The 12,418-nt window shown below is 56.2% G+C and overlaps 1 protein-coding gene across 6 annotated transcripts in view; it reads left to right on the top strand.

The window, feature by feature from the left end:
• The first annotated feature begins 7,241 nt into the window (after window positions 1-7,241).
• The window catches only part of SLC28A1 (solute carrier family 28 member 1), a 50,054-nt gene continuing 44,877 nt past the window's right edge, over window positions 7,242-12,418 (top strand). For 4 of the 6 annotated variants that reach the window (XM_030317304.1, XM_030317305.1, XM_030317301.1 and 1 more), the window contains exons 1-5: window positions 7,242-7,453; window positions 7,774-7,889; window positions 8,704-8,815; window positions 9,686-9,774; window positions 10,963-11,054. In XM_030317304.1, the coding sequence (XP_030173164.1) occupies window positions 8,720-8,815; window positions 9,686-9,774; window positions 10,963-11,054 (277 nt within the window). In that variant the 5' untranslated portion in view covers window positions 7,242-7,453; window positions 7,774-7,889; window positions 8,704-8,719. Of the gene's footprint in view, window positions 7,499-7,773; window positions 7,890-8,703; window positions 8,816-9,685; window positions 9,775-10,962; window positions 11,055-12,418 lie in introns of all 6 variants that reach the window. The other 2 variants (XM_030317302.1, XM_030317303.1) reach the window with 2 other exon arrangements.

Here is a 12,418-nt window from a genome sequence, read left to right as displayed (position 1 = left end):
AAGCAAATTCTTCCCTTCTTCTGAAAGGAAAGGTCGCTCAAGGGAAACCAGATTCCCAGAAGTTGTTTGACAGGCTTAGAACAAACAAGTAAGACAAAGTTCAGTTCAAATCCAGCTTTCCTAGTCATAGGGGTTGGAGCTTCTTGCTTGAATTCTCTGAACTGAGCTCCTCATTGTTGTTTGAGTCCTTTTACTAGTGTTTAGAGACTGCCAATTGTATGCGACAATTCTATGTTCTGGGTACATCATAGTGAACAAAACAGACCTAGACTCCTCCCCGAGAGAGCTTACCGTCTAGTGGGGGAGGCAAACCTTCAACAAACCCACCAATAAATGTATAATGGCGAATATATGTGTGGAGAACTACCAAGCAGAAGAATGGAAGAGAATGCCAGCAGGATGTGGGACCCAAATGAGACTGGGGCTCTCCGGAGCCACTCTGAGTGGCTTGGTAGTTCCTCGTCGGCGCGTATCAGAGGCGTGGAGTGAAAGCTCATGTGGCTAGTGCCTGGTAAAGAGGACTGTGGTATTGCGATATGAGGCTCCGAGAGGGGCAGGGCTAAGCCAGGGAGGGACATTTGCACTGGACGCCGAGAGCAGTGGTACATCGGTTAGGATCCGCTGTTATGGACACAACAGAGAAGGCCTCGTGTGACAGCAGTCCTAAGCAAGACAACTTCTTCCTCAGGAAGAAGGCCGTGGGCATTAGGAGATCTGGACATGGTCCACCTGGGGCTGGCATGGAAGCTGTAGGATGATGTCAAAGCCAAGGCTCCTCCAGCTCTCTGCCCTGCTAACTCAAGCAGTAGTAATTGACCCCAAGCGCAACGGCATGAATGGAAGAATCAAAATGGTAATGCAGCCGTCAAGCATCGGAGAGCTGAATCTGGGTTTTCTATAGCAGAGTCAACAGAGACTGTCTGAAATCGGAAATAAAAAATAGCATCTATATACTTTTATCTGTCAATCATCTATCTATCCATCTACCCATTCATTTATCTATCATTCACCTATTTTATTCGTAGATGTTGCTACCAGACATGAATAGACAAGGACGGTCTGTCTGCAGTTGTCTGGGGTGGGGGTGGGGTGGCACTGGTCTCCCTGAGACTGTCCGGTGGTGACCTTCCTTTAAATGAACTCTGTTGGTCATTAATGTGGCTCTTACCTGACACAAAAGTGCCTGCAGAGGGACCCCAACTCCTTCTGCCTCAGGAACCGCCTATCAGGAATTGGATCATATCCCATCCAGCCGGGCAACTTTGATTTCCACTGTTGGATTACGATGCTAAACATGACATTGGTGGACATCAGCCCCCGGGAGTATCTGTGTGCAGGAGGCGTGGTTGCCTAGCCGGAGTTAGCTCAGGGTAGGAGGCGCTCCCCCCTGCCCCCAATGACACCAGAGGCACTGTCCTCTGACCTCAGAACTGACGTGGGTCACAAATGGCTCCTTCCTTGAGGAATAGTAGCTATACCACACACTCAGCCTCAGGAGACGCCACCCATGCAGACGAAGGACACTCCTGGCCTTTGCCACGCATGCCCAGATGGTAGTCACGACAGGAGATGAGTGTCTGTGTTCCTGGCCTGAGGCAGCGGTCTAGTCAACTCCTCTGGCCACTGGCTGTTTAATGACTTGAACAGAACATCCGGGTCCAGTATGGGATGGATCCCTGAGGATTCAACTGGCTATCCTTTCTGACCAGGTTAAACACCCTGGTTTCACACTAAACCTCTTTGGTCCCACCAACCCCGCCCCGCTGCCATGAGAACTCTCATTGCGACAAGGCTGTGGACAAACCCAGGGTCCTGAGACCCCCCCCTGAGGCAGGCAGAGTACCTATGGAAAGGAGACTCCGTTTTGGCACGGGCCCGTGCCTGGGGCATTCCACAGCGGCCAGCACCCTGCTTCCAGCAGCGTGGGCGTGAGGGGTGCCACAGGGCCAATCGTGTCTCACCTGCAGTGGATGCTTCTGGGGCCCTGCCCAGGCCCCCTTTTCTGTGGGGACCCATCTCCCAGGGGCTGTGGGTTAGTTAGCTCACCGCTGCCCCGTGTCCGAAGAAGTGCTCTGAGTCGAAAGGAAGTCGCCTCAGCTGGGAGGCAAAATCCCTCCTGATCCCTTCCCCGGTCCTTGGTCCGTGACTGACTGGCCTGGCCAGGCCTGGCCTCAAGGTGTGACTAACCTACGGGCAAGTTCGTGTTCCAGAGTTTCGCTGTGGGATCAAACTAAAGCCAGGCTCTAGTCAAGACCACGCTCTTTGCTTTTTCACCCCTGCCTGATTCTGTATCCCTCCCTCCCTCCCCTCTGCCAAGACCACCCCTCCCCCTCATAACTCCCTCGGACGAGAATCCCCATCTCAAACTAAGGAATGTACCGAAGACATTCAGGTGTCCCGCTGCATAGACTCTGATCCATCCCGTCGGCCAAGCAGTCGGTGAGGTGGAGACACCGGGCGGGCACCTCGAGGGCCGGCTCGGAGCTCCCAAACGCGAACACGGAGCACAGTGGCCCCCGGTTCTACCTCGGGCTCTTCGGCTTCTCGATGGTTGTTCCATTTATGGCGCTGGCTCCCTCCTCGCACACCCCACGGAGGACAGGGAGCGGGCAACGGTGACCAGTATCTCGCTGGGTTATTGTAAGGGTTAACGGAGACAGCGCAGGTAGCACTCTTAGCACAGGCTGGCACATGCCGCGCTCCCGGACGTGAAGCCCTCAGCCGGTGCCATTGTCGTCACCATCTCTCGGAATTATAGGATCTGTCCCTGGGTCCGCTCGCTCGCCGCTCTTCTCCTCCGAGGTGGGAGACCCTGGTGTTTCTCCCTTCCCTCGAGGTGGGGTGGCTGACAAAAGTCCCCACCCTTACGAGCATCTTTCCAACTCTCCTGCGGGAGATAGTCAGCACCGCCTCCCGGCCCACAAGCTGGCCGATGTTTGGCCCCTGGGGTGGGTCAGGCCCTCCACAAAACCGCACGGCCACCGAGTGAAGCGAATTGGACGCAGCCTTTGGAATAATGAAACTTGCTCCTGCGGGCACAGTGAGATGGAAAGGAAATGTTTCCCAGTGAGTCGTGGTGTATAAAACTGGCAGGTCCACCCGGGAAGAACGGTCGGTGGCAGTCAGGGGAGAGTCAGAGACGAGGCTACGCCTTTCATCCTCAGGCACGGCGCTGTCGGTGGATTTCCATCCGGGTGGAGGGAGGCAAGATATGCCTGGAAAGTTTCGGCGTCCAGACGTGACGCTCAGCGGCGTTCATTTATGTTCTTCCTAACAACTGCATATCATCTGTGACGCCCCCCCTGTCCGTACCTTTCCTACGGACGCGACTGGTCTGTGGGAGATTCGCTGTGTTGGCTGCTCCCACGAGGCATAAGGTCTTCTTCATGGAAACTTCCGTGGAAATATCAGGCTCTGCTCTAAGGCTCGGTGTGTGCCACACCAGGCCGCTTCTCTGACAGAGGGAGAGGTTGGAACAACGAAGGACTTCTTTTTGCCTCCGTGATTAACCAGCTTCTCAACTGTGATTGGTGTCGGCCCCGGGCCCGCAAGGGAACGGAGACCCCAATGAATAGGTCCCCACAGCCCCTGCCGATGGCTGGTGGAAGACGGGACACCTCAGAGGAAGGATATCGCCTTTGGTATCAAACCCGCCGAAGCCAGGGCATCATCCTTGAACCCCACAGGATGACGTGAATTGACACCTAGCTTGGTGTGTAGAACATCTTCACGCGGGTCAAACTGAAAAGGAAACGTTTCAACGTCTCATTATATAAGATGCTGGTATGAGATGGAAAGGCAAGAGAGGTAGAAGGTAAAACCATGAGGGGGACAGACTTCGCAAAGCAGCAACCGGTGAAATATTCGGAGAGAGTGATCGCTCAACCGTTTAGGGAAAGCTCCCCCTGCCTGTGGCCTTGGCCCCGCCTGGGTGTGGGACCAGGTGTCCATACTTGACCAGCCCCCCTTTTCTTTTTAAAATTTTTTTTTAACATTTATTTATTTTTGAGACGGAGAGAGACAGAGCATGAACGGGGGAGGGTCAGAGAGAGAGGGAGACACAGAATCGGAAGCAGGCTTCAGGCTCTGAGCCATCAGCACAGAGCCCGATGCGGGGCTCGAACTCACAGACCATGAGATCGTGACCTGAGCCGAAGTCGGACGCTCAACTGACTGAGCCACCCAGGCGCCCCGACCAGCCCTTTATTGTTGCTGAGGTAGATGAGCCCCAGGGCCAACCTTTCACTTTCCACTGGGTCGTGGCCATACGTGTCCGTCTGTTCCCGATGAATGGCAAAGAGCGAGGGGTGGACTCTATCAGGGGGCACGTGGAGAGTCACGCCAAGTCGGCCAGGGTGGTGGGACTCGGGGCTTTGGTCTTTCCGGCGTTGGATTCCTTCCTTCCCTGGGGAGCGCCTGGACTTGCTACACAGGTTTTAGGAAGAACACCATGATCCAAGTCTTGGGAGAGTCCATTCCCCATATTTAGAAAATGTTACACTAGAGGATGGAAAAGCCCAGAGTCTTTCTTCAGCCTTTGTATTTTGCTCTACGTCATCAGAACTTATCTACGCTGTCTCGTTTCCAATATTTCTACCATGACCGTAGGAGGCGCCTCTTTTTTTTAATGCCCCGAGTAAGAAAGCAGACTTCACATCAGACCGTCAGATGCCCTTTCTGCCGACCGACCGGCGTTTAAGAAACGGAAGCAGGTTTAGGAGAGAAGAACGAGGCTCCTGTTTGTGGAACCTGACAGCGAGAGCCTCGCTTTCCGTCTCCTGCTCGGACACGGGAATCCACGCCACGGAAGAGCCTCGTCGGCGAAGAGCTGAGAATGTGCGTGGGCAAAACTGTGGGAGGAAAATAAAGAGATGACTGAACACCCTTTCTGAGAATTCCTGCCGCTGGCAGCGCCCAGTGGTTCGCTCACCACCCGTACAAGCGTCTTCTTTCTTCCGTCAGAGCCCGGCAGGGAGAAGGGATTCTCTTCCCTCCGGCCAAGAACTCCCCTGAGACCGGAAGTGGCCCCAGAGACCTGAAGCCAGAAACAGGTGCGTGGTTCCCCTGAGGAACGGGACGGGGGTAGGTAGGAGGGGAGGGGTAGCCTCCGCATAGAAATCCTTCTAGGTGCTATTTTGTTTTGAAGGGAAGGGAAATGATTATAGATATAGATACAGATATAGTTATAGATGCAGACAGTTATATAGATATAGATATAGACGTAGACATATAGACATATGGTCCTTGCCTCTGCCCTGGGCCCAGCACGCCCCTCCCAACCCCCCTGCTCAGTCTTGGGCCTCCCCCTGCTCCCCACGTGGGTGGGACAGGCCCCAGAGACCATCTCCTCAGGAAACGGGCCAGAGTCTCGGGTGACAACTGAGCTCACACAGCCAGGACCCCCGAGGTCCCCCAGCTCCGGGCCTTTCCCTGGGGGGGCTCGTCCTCACCCACCCAGCCTCCCAACCGCCAGCCTGTGGCTCTCAACCAAACTCCACCTAAAAAAGCATCTGGCTCCTGGGGTCCAGGAGCACTTGAGGGGATCCGGGGTCACTCCGAGGGGAGGAGCAGGGGAGGAGCACAGGCTTTCCCGGCCTGGAGGAGGAGAGCGGTATGAAGACATCCCTGAGTTGGAACTCGTGACAGCGGTAACGCCTGCCAGCCCGATGGTGCCCGGCTCTCTGTGGAACGCCTTACCTGCGTTAGCTCCTTTAATCCCCATAAATATTTATTTACGAGGTAGGCACTGTTACCCCCACTCCCACCCGGTTAACTTGAAGGAAACAAGTTAACTTTCAGAGTCAGAACTAAATTCAGACCTTTAGGCGCTAGCTCAGGGTTCAGTGACACACAGCCTATTAAACCCATGGTTTAGATCGGGGCCCACAAAACCGTCAAGGGTTCAAGGTGAACACAGCAAATGTTTTTTTTTTTTTTAATTTTTTTTTCAACGTTTTTTATTTATTTTTGGGACAGAGCGAGACAGAGCATGAACGGGGGAGGGGCAGAGAGAGAGAGAGGGAGACACAGAATCGGAAACAGGCTCCAGGCTCTGGGCCATCAGCCCAGAGCCCGATGTGGGGCTCGAACCCACGGACTGTGAGATCATGACCTGGCTGAAGTCGGACGCTTAACCGACTGCGCCACCCAGGCGCCCCACACAGCAAATGTTTTGAAACACGCCTGGCTGCCACTGGATGTGTTATGCCCCCTGGCCTCCCTCTGGGCTCCAGGAGAAACTGAGGGAGGAGGGGAGATGGGAGGAGGGAAGGGGAAGGGGCAGGCAGCGGGGAGGGGGAGGGGGGAGAGGGAGGGGAGGTGGAGGAGGCCTCACTGGGGCCTGACGGGTCCTCTGCCAGGGCGGCTCCAAGCCCATCCTTGTAGGGGCACGCACACGATAAAACAGGTGACACCGTGGACATTGAGTTTACAGTCAAGGCAGCACAGGGGTCCCCGACGGCGTGAGTGAGGCAGGGTGTGGATCTCTGCCCCAAATTGCAAAAGCAGAGCTGGTGTAGGGTGAGCCCCTCTGTAAAAGGAATCACATAAAGGCAAGGTCTTGGGGCGCCTGGGTGGCTCGGTCGGTTGAGCGTCCAACTTCGGCTCAGGTCACGATCTCGCGGTCTGTGGGTTCGAGGCCCGTGTCGGGTTCTGTGCCGACAGCTCAGAGCCTGGAGCCTGCTTTGGATTCTGGGTCTCCCTCTCTCTCTGCATCCCCCCGCCCCGCAACTCAAAAATGAATAAACATTAAAAAAAAAAAAAAGCCAAAGTCTGGAGAACAATTCCACAAAGTCAGTGGTGGTTGTCTCTGGGGGGCTCAGCTTAGAGGGGTTTTTAACCTCGCTGTGTTCTATTTGTATAATGTTTAAATGTTTCATGAAGCATGTGTAATGCTTTGGTATTCTGACAGACAAAAAAAAAAAAAATGTTTTTAAAGGGAAGGGAAGCCCCACACCCTCTATCCATCATCCTCTCCAAACTTCCAGAACAACCAGTGTATGTAGGTAACCCCACAGCCTGTGTTACCAGGAAATGTTTATGCATCATACGGGGTCCTGTCCTGAGTGCACATTATTAATTATTAAAGAGATGTTGTCCACCCTGTCAGAGTAGTTTAATGTTTAGTTGGAGGACTGAAACACGAGAGTGTTTGTCCCTTGACTCTGCACACCGATGCTCAGGTGTGGGTTAAAAAAAAGAAGAAACTGACTGGAATTTAAACAAAAACTTGACAAAAGAAAAAAATAAAAGGTAAATTACTTATATGTTAAAAAGAAGAAGAAGAAGCAGCAACAAAGGGACAAACTGCGGTTTTGCTCTGTTGTCCTGACTACTGAGGCTCAGGCGTGAAACACCTTGGCCACGTGTGACAGCTGTACCGGTTTCCTTAACCTTCGAACTCGGGAAGAGACGTTGCTGTAATAACTCCTGTTTCCGTGAGGGAAGAAGACCGGTAAGATGCAGATCGAAAGCTAATGTGCAGGATCCTAGAGACTGGGTAACCTTGATGGCAGGTGGGAAGGGAGGGCACAGGAGGGGACGGGGAGGGGGTGAGAATACTAGAGGCAGGCTTCCTGGAAGGGGTGGGCTCATCTAGGAGCAGGAGAGTAGAGAGAAGGGCATCTTGGACAAGGAAGGCCGATTAAGTTAGAAGGCAGGAGCCTTCTTCCCTGAGAGGGGCTGGGGTCCCTGTCCCGGCCGTGGCCCTCTGGCAAGGGTGCCGGACACAGCTGGGTGGGAGGCCCAACCTATCCCAACCTGGACTCTGCCCAGGAATTTGCACTGAAAGGAGAAGACTGGCCAAAGGGCAAGCGGGTCGAATTCATTTTGTCCCTGTGGAAATACGTGCTTCTGCCCACCCTCGAGAGCGACTTGTTGACCACAAATATGTGAGTAGGAAGGGGGTCCTGCCTCTCTCCGTGCAGCCGCGTGTCTGTGGGTGTGTGTGCACAGGTAGCGGGCGTTCCCGGCCTCCTCCCCTGTGTGTGTGTGTTTCCACCTGTCTCCTCGCTCGTGTGTGCACACGTGTGTATGTGCCTCTGAACGCGTGAGCTTAATCAGGCCGGGGTTTGGAAAGCACCCCCCTAGGGCGCTCCACGGGGGAAGAAACAGGAAACAGGAGTGGGGAGGGATGGGGTTCTTATTCAGAGGACTTAGGCCTATGGACTTCAGCAAAAGAAAGAAAAAAAAAGGACTATATTGGCTCTTAGAATTGAAAACTCCAGTGGCAGGACTGGTTTTAGGTCCAGGTGGGTCCAGGGACTAGAAGAGTCTTCAGGAGATTAGTTTCCCATCTTTTGGAGGTGGGAAAGTATAACGCCATGAAAATATCACTCAGCGGCACTGGCTTTCATTTGCTGTAGGAGTGACAAGAGCTAGGGCCTCTTTTCAGGAAAATTCCGGTACCAGGTATCTACACGTGTGGTACGTAGTTCCTGCCTTGCCTTCCCTGCGAGGCGGACAGAATTTGCCCTGTGCCTGCCTGGGCCTCCCAGATTTACCAGGCCGTGCGCCGGTGAGTGCAGGAAGGGGCGCCTTGCTCTGAGGCAGCCAAGTTCAAGGAGGGTTGAGCTCCGGGATGGGAAAAGCTGGGCCAGGCTCCCCCCTTCCGGCCCTCTCCCATCCTCCCCCCTTCTCCAGGGGCCTCTCCTGGGTCCCGTGCCGCCTCTGCTTTCAGCTGTGGGCCCTGATTTTGTCTTTCAGCCGCGAGGTCCGGCACATGGAGGGCAACAGCCCGAAAGGAAGAGAGTTCATCTCTCTCACACCTGTGGCCAATGGTCTGGAGAACATGGGGGCCGAGCTCTTGGAAAGTCTGGTCTGTCCCCTTCCCCATCCTCATTTTGGCCCCCTGGTGGGAGGGCCCTTTGTTCGCCTCCTTCCTTCACCCCCTCTACCTCTTTGCTTGAAAAATTAGGGACCCCCGTAAACGTGTTGGCCTCCTCGACACAGAGCAGCCCCTTTATTTAGCTCAGCAACCGTTTGCTGTGCACCTGTGATGTGCCGGGAGAGCCCGCACTAGTCTGAAGGGTCAGGGAAAAAAGGCTCAACCCGGAAGTGACGTCTGAGCTGCGACTTAAAAAATAAGAAGGAGGAACCACATGACTGGAGGAGGGGAGGGGTGGATCTCTGGTGAGGTCTCAGCCTTCAAGGGGCTGGCGTTCTTGTCCTTGCTCTGGACCGGCTCAAGGAGAGGCCCTCCACCCAGAACTCTGGAGCCTAATGTGACCCCCTTTCCCCTCCCAGCCTCCCCCGACAAAGCCCCTGCCCCTTCACCACACTGCACAGCCCCAGGGTGCGCCTTTCACTCTGTGATCTGCAAGAATAACCCCCTGCCCACCCAAACACGACTGCATAGACCAACGGAGGGCAAATGCGACGAGGTGGTCCCACCTGGGCCTTCTCCAACCAGCCACAGCTGAGGCTCCGGCGTCCCTTCCCAATGCAGGCCAGGAGGACCCCGAGGGCAGGGCGTATTCAGCACTGAGTCCAGCACACTGTGGGTGCTCGGTGTGTGGTTTGCGGAACTTAACTAAGTCGCCCTCTAATTATTTCCTGGGCAAAAGCCCCGGCCTCCCACCCCAGCCCACTCCCGAGATGCCCGCGGGCACACTGGCGGCAGCCAGGGTCTCCCTCCGCTCTCACTCGGGGCCGCAGGCACCCTCTGGTCACTCTCTGGTCGCTCTAGGAGGAAGGCCGGACCCCTGGCGACGACTCAAGCCGTGCGGAGGGTGGGGACATCTGGACCGAGGCCAACCCGGAGCCCCTGTCAGGACGGTAGGTGCTCTCCAGGAGGGACGTGCGTTGGCCCGGGGAGGAGGCCACCGTGGGGAGCAGGGACAGGGAAGCTGGGCCCCTGACAACAGAGAAGGGGCTCCCGGAACCTTGGTCGAAGAGAGGAACAAACGTGTTAGCCGACAAGGGAGCTCTGCTGGCCTCTGCCTCGGGGTGAGCCGGGCCAGGGGCGGCCAGCCTGCTCCGAAGCAGCCAGAAGGCAACCGCGTCAGGAGCCCCAATGTGTACAGGGGGTCTGTTCTGACTAAAGCTGGATGGAGGGGGTCCTGAACCAGCCTGACCCCTCCTCTCCACCTCCCCATCTGCCTTCTACCCCAGTCAGTCCCTGGGGCACCTCAGGGATCCTCGAGGCTTAGTTTGAAAACCCCTAGAGCGGTCCAGTCCCCTTGTTTCCCACGGGGAGGCTGGTGACCCAGAGCTGATGCCCAGGCTCACTAGGGGTCCCCGCTGGCCAGATCCTGAGCCGAGGACGGCAAGGAGAGGAGGGGTGGTGGAGGGGAGGGAGTCCATCTGTCTCTCTGGATGGGAGATTGGGGAAGAGCCTCCCTTAGGGGGGCAGGTGTTGGGGCCAGAGAGGGGGAGAGGCATTCCTTGAAACAGAAGCTCCTACGAGTGTGGCCTGTGGGTCCCCAGAGGCCAAGTGCCAGCCTTTTCTCCAGGGATAGACAAGCGACCAAAAGACCAGGCAAGAATGGCATTGGCACCAGCGGGAAGGTGGGGGGCAGGTGGTGACCGCCGGGCAGGGGGTGGGCTGTGTACACGCTCTCTTGCAGGGAGAGCTGCTGACTCGGAGGGTAAGTCTCCGGGTCCCCGGGGAACAAGGCAGAGCCAGGAGCTCTCCACCCGGCCCCACAGACAGGGGGGACACGGGGACAGGGGAGGGAGGCAGCCGTCATGGTTCGTGCATTTCTGCATTTGGTTGGGTTCTTACTCATCATCTCAGTTAAGTCCTTCCCAAGCCCAAGGGCAGAATGGACTCAAGGGCAGTGGTGATGCTGGAAGGCGGGGTGGCCTGAGCCGACCCTTAGTTTGTTCTGGGCTGGGGTTGCCCTAGTCCTGTGATGCCGAGGCCAGTGCTCTGGTGGGGGGGGGGGCGGTACCCGAGTAGCTTCTACCTGGAACTGTTGATGGTGGGAGTTGACTCGAGGACCCTACTGGCGCTCTCCCCAGGAGGAGCCTGCAGCCTGCTCTGAGGGCCAGACGCTTCTGCCGGGAGCACACACAGCTGTTTCGATGGATCTGCACGGGCCTGCTCTGTACTGGTGAGCCTGGGGCCCAGCCCCCCTGGGAGACCGCCATTCCCACCCCAGCTACCACCACCCGGGTTTCAGCCACCTCAGCCCCGGCCATCCATGTCCCAGGGCATTCACTTATCCAATAATCCAACAATCGTCTCAGAGCCAGCTCCATGGAGGAAGCTGGGACATCAGAATAAAGTCAGACCAGATCTTCTTCCCAAAGCAGTCTCTGATCAGTAAGGGAGAGGGGAACGATATTTCCACGTAAGGCAGTGAGCTATCTGGGAACACCAAGGAGGGATGGAAGTGATCAGGGAGGACTTCCAGGAAGAGGTGACATTCAGGCCTCACAGGTCGAGCAGGAGGTAGCCAGCTGGATCTGAAGGACAGGACGGAGTGAGAAGGCACTTCCAGGTAGGAACCACGGGAGCAAAGGTGAAACCCGGAATGGTGTGGGCAGGCAGCTCAGGGACTTGAATTTTGCCCTCAAAGCCAGAGAGAGCCATTGAAGGAATTCACAGGCAAGCCTCGAGGCCAGATTCACACTGTGGGAGCCTGGAAGAGGCAGGCAGGGTGGCAGTACATGTGTGAGAAGACGAAGTGTAGGGGACGGACGGGGGTGGCTTGGAGTGACCCTCGGGAAGCATCACCAACCAAACTTGGGAGCCGAGCCAGTGTGCAGGACAAAGGACACCCTGGAATCTGGGGTGCCTCGGGGCTCTGTTCAGGCAACGGGGTGCATGATGGTGCCCCCATGGCTAGGGAGCGCGGGAGGAGGAAGGCTTGGAGGGGAGAGGGATGGCCAGTTGTCTGGGACGGGATGCTGGAGGTACGTCTGCCAGGCCATCGAGAAGGGCAGGGGCCTCTCCAGGGACGCCTGGAGAATAAATCGAGAAGTAGGTCAGTGACAGCATCCTGGGACCAGCCACACCAAGGGAGCTGGCAGAGGAAGGGGCAGAGAGAGCCCGAGGGGGCATGGAGATGGGGGGGTGGGGAGGGGCGGAGACCAGGGAGCACCAGTTCAAGGAGGAGGGAGAGGTGAACAGCAGCATCTCTGTGGTAAGGGGAGCAGCGGAACAGGGACCGAGCGGCGTCCCGGGGGATTTAGAGCCAAGGAAGTCACTAGTAAGTTAGGGCACGGGTGAAAAGCTGGATTGGAATGGATGGGAGGAGAGGCAGTGTAGACAGTCAGTGTAGACAGCTCTTTGGAAGGATTTTTTATGAGGACAGGTGGGAATATTAACAAGGAGGGTGTGACAGTGTCGAGGAAGGGGTGTGTTTGTGACGGGAGACACTTGGACTGTGTTTGTGAGTGGGGTGGGGAGGTGGTATAGAGAGGAAGGGAAGGACATGGGGACAGATGGCAGGTGCAGGGGGGTCCCCTAAGC

The sequence above is a fragment of the Lynx canadensis genome, chromosome B3, assembly GCF_007474595.2.
Source record: "Lynx canadensis isolate LIC74 chromosome B3, mLynCan4.pri.v2, whole genome shotgun sequence".
Lineage (NCBI taxonomy): Eukaryota > Metazoa > Chordata > Mammalia > Carnivora > Felidae > Lynx > Lynx canadensis.
Note: the sequence above shows the minus strand (reverse complement) of the source record. Positions and strands in the feature narration are given on the sequence as shown.